The sequence below is a fragment of the Equus asinus genome, chromosome 8, assembly GCF_041296235.1.
Source record: "Equus asinus isolate D_3611 breed Donkey chromosome 8, EquAss-T2T_v2, whole genome shotgun sequence".
Classification (NCBI taxonomy): domain Eukaryota; kingdom Metazoa; phylum Chordata; class Mammalia; order Perissodactyla; family Equidae; genus Equus; species Equus asinus.
The window spans coordinates 39,871,964-39,882,120 of NC_091797.1; the positions used below are offsets into that span (position 1 = coordinate 39,871,964).

At 36.9% G+C, this 10,157-nt stretch overlaps 2 protein-coding genes across 2 annotated transcripts; one reads left to right on the plus strand and one right to left on the minus strand.

The window, feature by feature from the left end:
• The first annotated feature begins 2,414 nt into the window (after positions 1–2,414).
• Positions 2,415–3,353, plus strand: LOC139046073 (putative olfactory receptor 2B8). The gene has a single exon (XM_070516844.1). It carries the CDS (start codon positions 2,415–2,417, stop codon positions 3,351–3,353), a length of 939 nt encoding a protein of 312 aa, XP_070372945.1.
• Positions 3,354–8,398: 5,045 nt separating this feature from the next.
• Positions 8,399–9,340, minus strand: LOC139046023 (putative olfactory receptor 1F12P). Its single transcript, XM_070516788.1, has one exon. The coding sequence runs from the start codon at positions 9,338–9,340 to the stop codon at positions 8,399–8,401; it is 942 nt and encodes a 313-aa protein (XP_070372889.1).
• Positions 9,341–10,157: the final 817 nt, after the last annotated feature.

Consider the following 10,157-nt stretch of genomic DNA (forward strand, 5'->3'; position numbering starts at 1 on the left):
CAGCAGTTCATTTCAACGAGTGCCTCTCTATTTGTGTGTGCATGCATGAGACTGACCATGGTTTGTTTTTGTTTGCTCTTCTGAACAGGTGTGAGTCAGAGGATGTATCCTTTCGTTTCGCATTTAGACTGTCTCTCATACTTTTATAATTATTTCTATTATGAATTTCTTTGTGCATAGATTTTTGTGTGGATATCACTGATCACATTCTTATAAGAAATCAAAGGAATTATGAAATATTATGAAATGCTGCACCTCTATGTCACATGTGATGATTCCTTTGAATTTTATTAAATCCATTTGATTGACAATAAAGTAATGTTGTTGAAAGTATGAACTTTGATATCAAAGGGACCTGGCTTTATGTTAAAACATTTAGGAGTTTAAGGATCTTGGGTAAGCTATTTAACCACTTTAATCAATTTCTTCATATGTCTAAAGGGGACGGTAATAAATTTCAAAAAGTTTTTAAAAGATTAGTTGAGATTATGCATGTTAATATTTTAGAGCATATCAAACCCTCAGTAATACCAACCAGCATTAACATTATTAATGTAAGTAGCATATCAGTTTAACCTTCAACCTTTGGATACTTTAATTTTTCAAACTTTAAATGTGAAAACATTTTTTACAAATTAAATATTGTATTTGATGGATATGTGAAATAGTACTCTATCATACTGTTGTTTTCTGATTGAGTATAAATTTAATTTAGTTTAACTAATCCTTCTCATGCATGATGTATTACATTTCTGCTGGGAATGCTTTTATATTTGAAAACATCAATCTTTTGATTGTTTGCTTTCCTTGGAACTAAATTATGGGACAAGGAGGACATTTATGTCTGTGGTAGAGGATATTTCCCAGTGGCCTCTCTACCACTAACTCTTGTTTCCCTTGATCTTTACTTTTCCCTTATTCAGATTTTATTTATATTTATTATATGCCACTTTGTACCAATTTATTTTGCATATCAATGTATCTATACAGAAACGATTCAGATTTTAAAAGTTTTAGAAAGATTAAAAATTTACCGTATGATTTTCCATTTGAATATGCTAGATCTGAAATATTCATTTCCTGATGCCACTTAAGTCGGGGTATGACCATGCTATGCAATACTAAATAACTGGATGAAAACGGCAATCAACCATCCTTAGAGTTGGCAACATGTGTGGTCCAGTGTAACTCACTCTTCAAGATAGCTTCCAGAAAGCTGTGTATATAAAATTAACTGAATGTAGATGGATGTTCTTAGATTTTTATAATACCAAAATCTCCTTTTTTATGCCTTTCCTTGTATTTGTTTTAGTTTTACAATATATCTCTTTGACCTGTCATTGCTTTGACAATGTATCTGCCTTTATCTCTATGTATTTATCTTTTTAATTACTTTATCATAGGGAGTGATGCAAAGCATTACACTTTGTACATAGGTTACACAATTGGATCACTTTTAAAAATGTTTACCCTGATTAGAACGTTCATAGAAAATAATCCCACCTCTTTCCGGAATTCACACACTCTAGTTGTTGGTAATATTTGAAAATGAAATCAGCAAAAGGAAAAGGAAACTGTTGGCCACTGGATTTTAGAGTTCTGATTCCAACTGACTCTGCACAGACAGCGAATTTTCAGAGAACTTGTAAAGTTGGTCTGATAATTTCAAGCATCTTGAGGGCAAGAGTGCCACACTGTAACAGAATAATGGTGATTGAATGGTGTCTGACTGAGTATTTAATTGTTTGACTACCATAAAAAGGACCAGGGTAGTCTTCACAAATATAATGGAGTAGGTAGAGTACAGAGCAAAACTTCCAAAATATGTAGAGTCAGCGCTGTAAGTGATATTTTTAATATAATTTATTCCTCTGTATAAGTACATTCTAGATCACGAATTCCAATATCTGAATGTATTTTAGAGATTATCTTGCTTTATATTCTATTGCATGTGAGGTATGTACAATTGTGTAGAATTTTGAGATATATGTTTCAAATAATCTCTCTGCCTCTGTCTGCTTCTCTTTCTTATTCTTTCTGATCGTGCTCCAGTATTTCCCTCATTCTCATTTTCTCTAATGTACATGTATTCTTATAGTACTTTAAATCTTATGAAACTCAATCTGAAACAGACCTTTCATACCCATGAATCATGGGAACACAAGGTCTATTATTTGATTTTTCTTACATTAAATATCAATGATATAACTTTTTGTGATAATGTGGAACTACATTGGTATAAGATATGTCCATCTCAATGAGTACATCACTTCTGAAAACAATTGCATATAAAAATCCCATGACCGTGTCTTTTAACATGATAGATTCACCTCTTCCTCTCTCCTTTTCTTTTAAAGACACCTTCTAAAAATTTCTAAATGCTTGGTCTTGATAGGAACCATGTGCTAGCAAGGATGGAAGAGAAAAATGCAAGCTCCCTCACTGGGTTTATCCTGCTGGCTTTCTCTGACAGGCCTCAACTGGAGCTGGTCCTCTTTGTGGTTCTTTTGATCTTCTATATCTTCACTTTGCTGGGAAACACAACCATCATCGCATTGTCCCACCTGGACCCACATCTTCACACCCCTATGTACTTTTTCCTCTCCAACCTCAGCTTTCTGGACCTGTGTTACACTACCAGCATTGTTCCCCAGCTCCTGGTTAATCTCAGGGGAATAGACAAATCTATCTCCTTTGGTGGTTGTGTAGTTCAGCTGTACATCTCTCTAGGATTGGGAGGTACTGAATGCATTCTCTTAGGAGTTATGGCATTTGACCGTTATGTAGCTGTTTGCAGGCCCCTTCATTACACAGTAATCATGCCTCCCCATCTCTGTGCTCTGATGGCTTCTGCTTCATGGTTCATTGGTTTTGCCAACTCCTTATTCCAAACGGTACTCATCTTCCTTTTACCGCTTTGTGGGAGAAATAAATTAGACCACTTTTTCTGTGAAGTACCTGCATTGCTCAAGCTTGCCTGTGTTGACACCACTATGAATGAGTCTGAGCTCTTCTTTGTAGGTGTCTTCATACTTCTCATACCAGTTGCATTTATCATGTTCTCCTATGGTGGGATTGTCAGGGCCATCTTAAGGATAAAGTCTGCAGCAGGGCAGAGAAAAGCATTTGGGACATGTGGATCCCACCTCACAGTGGTCACTCTCTTCTATGGCACAGCCATCTATGCTTATCTCCAGAGCAACAACAACTACTCTCAGGATCAGGGCAAGTTCATAGCTCTCTTCTACACCATCGTTACTCCCATGATCAACCCCCTCATATATACTCTGCGGAACAAGGATGTGAAGGGAGCAATGAAGAATGTTCTTTGGAATGGTCATGACTCCAGATAACTGGGCGAGGAAAACAGTTTAATGGAAGGTCTTTGAATACCAGAGCCCTTAAGATGTTTTTGTCTTCCATGTGTCAGTTAAAATTTTCCCTAACAACTCTCAGGGGAATTTTCTTACCTCATTGTCCTATGAAAACGTGTGTTCAAATCAACATTCATAGATTCATTCCAGCTTCCAGAGATGGTGATTCAGTGTCTCTAGAAGATCTGTGTTACATTTATTATTTTTAAAAGCTCTATGAAGTTTTCTTATTTGCAACCCCATTTGGAAACATTATTCTGCTTCTCTTGCAAAAAGACATTTAAGTACATACTGTAAAGACACAGCCAAATAAGAGCATAAAACCACTGAAACACTGTAAGAAATATTAACTTGTTAGCATTTTCTAGCAATTGCTGGAGGGATATCACTTAGTCTGGCACTTTGATCAGGGCTCTCATACAAAGTCTGTAGGTTGACTCCATCAGAGGTTTTTCACAGAAGTAGGTGGGGGAAGCTGTAAGAAAAACAAACTTTAAGTTCAAAGAAAGAGTTGCTAACATCAATCCTGATAAAGTCATTCTGAAGTTAGTCCATACAGTGAACTCACCACCGTGGCAGCCATATTATGCAGCATTCATTTCATAGAAGGCTGTACACAGGATCACTGGGTGAGGGAGTGATACGATGTTGCTGGTGACAATGGTAGCCATTAGCTGGTAGTGCTTCCCTATAATTTGGTACATAGCCATAAAAAACATGGATGTGAGGTACGGATGTTGATTATATTAAATTTGTGAGCCCCATTCTGTTTTTTAAATCTGACTTGGGGGGATGTTATCATATATGAATAGCACGTGACCCAAGTTCTATTTCATATTATACATATTTTACTTCCAGTAATGCAGCAAAATTTCCAAAGGGTAAAAATACGTTTAAATTTCTCTCTTCTTACCATTTTATAAAATTCTTTGATTCAGGCATCTATTGCTCATGGCGTTTGTATCTCACATCTGGCAAAACTGCACATAATTTGAATTGGTGACATATTATACAGATGTAAGTAGTGGCCCCTTATTCCCAGGAAACCTCATGTTTTGTGGAAGCTTACTCAGATTCATCTGGAGGAAATTGAAAGAATAATGTGCGTATTAATTTTTAAAAATCTCTATATACCTAAACTTTATAAACAGCCATCTCGTGAAATAATCATCATTCAATTCTGAATTATGTAGTAAGTATAAACATTCCAGAAAAATTGAATCTGACATTCTAGCCCTCAGATCCCCTTCAAAGCTCAGTTTTCAGTGTAAATTTGTTTTGGGATATGAATCCTAGTGTTTGTATATCTTTAATGTCATGCACAGTGTATTTTTCTGTGGAGGTTATAACTTTGACAGTGGTATCATCACAGAAATGTTTATGATTTTTAGTAGATTTTTCCAATATGTAGCACAGTGCAGATAAGTACATGTGTGTCTCTGGGTGGAGACATATGTAAAAACTTATTATATAGTCTCTTGTCCTGACAACTACCTGCATCCTCCCGGGCCTTGAACCCCCTCAGTTGGTCATGCTCATGAGAATTGATCTTGCATGAGACACAGGTTGGCGAGGCGGAAATGACAGCTAGGCGAAATTATACACATGGTCAAGATTCTATCTATATCCTTAACAGCATCCCAGCATTCACACTTGAAGTCAACACTTGGGAAACCATATATTTTGGCACCATAGTAATTCTTAATGTATACCAGTATAAAAACAGTTTTGGAATACTGTTTACCCCCCGTGGTGACAAATTTCCCACTCTCTGTTATTGCTCAACAGCACCTTGATAAGTAGACCCAAATGGTCACTTTCAAATCCTTTAAATGAACTTTCTTTGCTGCAGAAAACTTTAAGGTCTCCTGAAGCCACTGATATAAGAAAAGTTTTTCTAGGCTCTGAAAATTATTTAAATTTTAGTAGAAGTCTCCTATGGAAACTTTAGGTTTGGTTCTTTTGGGGTGTTAGTTCTTTGAAAATTTTATTATGGAAATCAGTCTATTCAGATTTTATACCTTGTTTAGGGTCACTTTTGATAAATATATTTTCCTAGAAAATTACTCATTTTGTTTAGATTTTCAAACTTATCTGCATAGATTTAGTTAAAATACTTTAGTCTTATGTTTCTTCAAATTTTCCTATTTCTGTAGATATTTCCTCTTGCTTCTTATTTTGTATATTTCTGCTCTCCTCTTTTTAGTGATTAGTTTGGGTAGTGGTTTCTCAGTTTTAGCAATTGTTTTTTAAATATCCATCTCTTGGACTTATTTTTTATGTGTTATTGTTTTTTTGTTGTTGTTTTGTATTATGATTCATTATTTTTTGCTTTTATTTCCATTTCTGTTGTAGTCCTTCAGTTTATTTTGTTGCCTTTTTCTAACTTTTCAGTCGGATCCTTAACTAGAGGTATCTAAGTTTCACTTAAATGTTTATGGCTCAGAATTCTCCTTTGCACACTGCTGTAGTTGTTCTCATGCTTTCTCATATGTAGTGTTTTGATTATTATAATTTTCTAAGTATTCTCAAATATTTATAGCTCCTTCTTGAATCAACAGTTACCTAAAGGACACTTAAAAACATTTCAAGTGGAAGATTTTTCTGTCTCTGAATGTGTCATTAATTTTTAGTTTTACTAGATTACATTCAGAGACTGTTGTCTTAACTATTTCATTACAGGTGGAGTCACAGATTGCCTTCCAAGAGGAGCATACTCTGAGATTACAGACTGGCATGCAGGAAGTTTATAGGTAGCGATCCTGTGACTGATACCTGTGAGAGAATAAAGGCATCAGCATTGGGTGAAGGAAGTTGGGTTGTGATGCAATCACAACAAAGCCTTTGCTGCTAACTCAGAAGAAAGATGGCCCTTCAGAGTGTCCTGAATTGGGTTAAATGGGTAAGGTCTTTATACTCCCTCAAGAGACCAGTCTTTGCATACAGCTTGCCCCTAAAGAGCTTGCCCCTTAGACTAGGCTGTTCTTTTCATCTGAGGGCAATTTCTGGAGAGGGCTGACAGTGAGGCCTATCAGGGAGGACTATCAACCAGCAACACCCCCAGCAACTGGGGGGATAAATCTGTCAGTCTTGAAAGGGGGTCTGGGAGGCATGGCATGGTGTTCAGTACAGGGGAAAATCTGAGATACTCTCTCAGTCTTCTTTGTACTTGGGGCAAGGGCATGTATTCTATGTTTGACCAATCAGATATAGTCTCTCTGCAATTTGAATCAAGGATAGGTGATACAAAAATGAGAAATGGTAGAAAATCTCTCTGCTGGTGGTGGCAGTGACAGAAATGTCCAGTTTTTGAGTCAGCAGTGGCAGCAGGCTAGCATAGGCATCCAATGTCTGTGGCACACAGCATCACTGGGTCAAGCTGCAATATCCAGTGTTTAATCATGTGACTTTGGTCAACTTATAGGATGATTATTAGTGTTGTATTGGCTGTGGTCTGGTTGTGAGCCTCTGAACCCAGTTCTCTAGCCCTTTTAGCAATTTTGTGAACTACCCAGTATTCTTTCATTAAATTTTATTTCTGCTTAATTAAGCAGAATTGATTTCTGTTTCTTTGCAACTAAGATATCTGATGCATACAAAGATCTTTCAAGAGTTGGGGAATTTGGATCTGATTGGGCCATTTTTACCATTGCTTCTCTCTTCCACCCAATGTTATTTATACTGGGCCTTACATGCCCCAGCAAATTTTTTGGATCTCTTTCTCATCAGAGAAGAGTGAAAACCAGAAGGGTAATTTGTAGAAGATCTTCACATCATAAATAAACAAAGGAATAAAAAATATTTATAGCAGGATGTCTTTTTAAAAATCTCTATCTTATTTCTATCTTTTTATCTTTATTTTTTCCTGTCAGTTATCACACCACATGAAAATGATTGAGCATTTTTTTAAACAACTTTGAAGAGATACTTTGGGTAGTATGACTTAAAATATGGGACATATGGCATATGGAAAAATGCACTTTGCAGGGCTCTGGGGGACACCGTGGACAGAAAACAATCTGTTAAATCAGATGTGAGTTCCAAATCAAAAGTCACAAAGGCATATGCTTTCCATTGCTGGTGTGGTCTGCTACTCATATAGGCAACTCTATGCATGTTCCAGAGTAAATAACAATACAAATTTTTAAATTTTAAAATGATGATTAATAGCATCCCAGGCAATTTGTTGAGACCACCATGAAGATTTATATAGCTATCTACATAGACATAGATATAAATCCTGCTCTTTACACAAGGAGATAAAGACAGATTATAGGAAATTCATACAATATCATAAAACATGAATAAATATAAAACATTAGGGTAAGAAATAACAATCCATCCTTCATTCTCACCAGTCTGTAATATGGACCCTTCACTTCATTCAGATTGATTTATTCAATACATTTACTCATACGTACCATGCTCTTTCTTCCCTACAAGGCTTTCTAACCACTTTTGAATATTCTTATCACTCCTATGTAAAATTCATCTGTGTCTAAGGTCCAGATTAAGTGCTGTCTTTTTCTTGAAGCTTTACTTGACCTCTTAAATCCTCCCCAATATCTTCTGTCTTCGACCTCACATCAAAGTTCTGATGTGAACCTTTCATTACATAGTAATTTTTTCTCTACCGTTTTTCATGCATGACAATGTGTTATCTACTCCTGTCTACTCTAGGAGGACAGTCCTGGGGAAATACTCTATTCTGAACTCCCCGTGGTGTATTCCTGTATTAATCTGAGCCATATGTGAGGTCCTAATCATGCATTTGAATGTTGATTTTATATTTTTATTGTGATTTTTCAGGGACTTCATATGTAAATATTTGCCCACATAAATAATATTTCAGGGAGCTCAAAAGGATAAGACCTGTGACTATGTCATTTTTAGAGTTTGTAGCAAACTTAGGTCATTGTCAAGTTTAATAGGTATTTAATAACAGCTTTGTAATTATGATGAAAATGAAAATGATGATCTCATTAGAACTTGCCTCCTGTTGAACTCCTTTCTACCAGTATGAATCACCGGGAGAAGATTTTGCTCTGGCCTAGAGCCTTCTTTAAAGCCCCCTTCAGCTCATTGTTCCTTAGACTGTAAATGAAGGGGTTCAACATAAGGGCTGCGACCATGAAAATCACTGACGCAGCTGAGTCTTTTTCAGTTGAATGGTTGGATGAGGGGCTCATATAGACCCCTGTGATTGCTCCATAGAAAAGAATGACCAAGGCAAGGTGAGATCCACAGGTGGAGAAAGCCTTGCATTTTCCTTGGGCAGAAGGGATTTTCATCACAGCAGAGATGATGAGGCTATAGGATGCTAGGATACACCCTGAAGGTACCACAAAGATTAGCCCCACCACAGCCAGAACCATGACCTGATTAAGACTTGTGTCAGAACAAGATAGAGGGAGGAGAGAGTTGATATCACAGAAGAAATGATGGATGACATTGTTAGAGCAGAAGTGCAGACGGGTTATCATAAGGGTGTGCAAGAGGGGGTTCAAAATGGCAATGACCCAAGGTGCAGTCACCAGAGAGGCACAGAGGTGTTGGGTCATGATGGTGGAGTAATACAAAGGGTGACAGATGGCCACATAATGGTCATATGCCATCACTGTGAGAAGGAAATTGTCCATGTTGGCAAACATCATACAGAAATACATCTGAGCCAGGCAGCCAGGATAGGAGATGGACTGAGTCTGTGTTTGGGTGTTCAGTAGTATCTTGGGAACTGTAGCTGAAGGAAGGCAGAGGTCTACAAAGGACAGATTGGCAAGGAAGAAATACATGGGTGTGTGGAGACGATGATCTGAGCTGACGGCCAGTAAGATGAGTAAGTTTCCAAACAGACCTGTTAAGTAAAGACACAAGAAAAGTGCAAAAAGGAGTGCCTGCTGCTCTGGCCAACTCGAGAAGCCCAGAAGGAGAAATTCAGAGATACTGGTTTGGTTTTCCTTTTCCATTGCCTGAATATACCTGCATGAAGACCCAGAGGATGAAATATTTTCAACAGAATAAATTTCCCCTTGGTACTTTTTACCTACTTACCTAGTCTAGTCCCATTTACTAAATATTTTCTCTTTAGACTACCCTACCTCCCCTCTGATGTTCTCTCCCAAGCCTTGCTGCACCTTGGGTGTGTCTTTCCATTTCATGCGTTGTCTTTTCACTTATCCTCTCTTGCTGGAGCCTCACCTCATCCAAGATTTCCAAGGGATCTCTATACATCTCTCCTCTGTAAGTAGAGATTATTTTCCCACTTATGATGCTGATACAAACTCTTGCACATTCTGCAATTTGTGTGGCTGCCTGACTGTCAGCTGTGTGCTGGAACACATCCATGGGTTTGACACACTAAAGGACTCCACGCCAAACATTAAGATTTAAATGAGAAAATTTTTCCAAATGTTTGTCAAACACAATAATAACCAACCTGCTTGGAAACCAGTCAGACATCTACCATTTAGGATTCATAAGGAGAAGATAAACTATCTTATTTTTTTGAGACGCAAAATAAAAATATATTAACATACTTGACAAGTGTAAAGAGTTAAGACACCAAAGAAATAGTTTACATGAAAACTATGTACAAAATAGGTAAGTATTTACAAGCAAGTTAAAAAGTTGTATACTATAATTATATAATACATGTAGATAAATCTAAAGGAGAACACAGAGAAAAAGTTGTGTCAAAATAGGGAGGCAAATTTAGAAGATTTCCTTTTGATGGCTTTGTAATATTTTAACCATAACTGCAAAAATGGGTTCAGGTTTATAAAG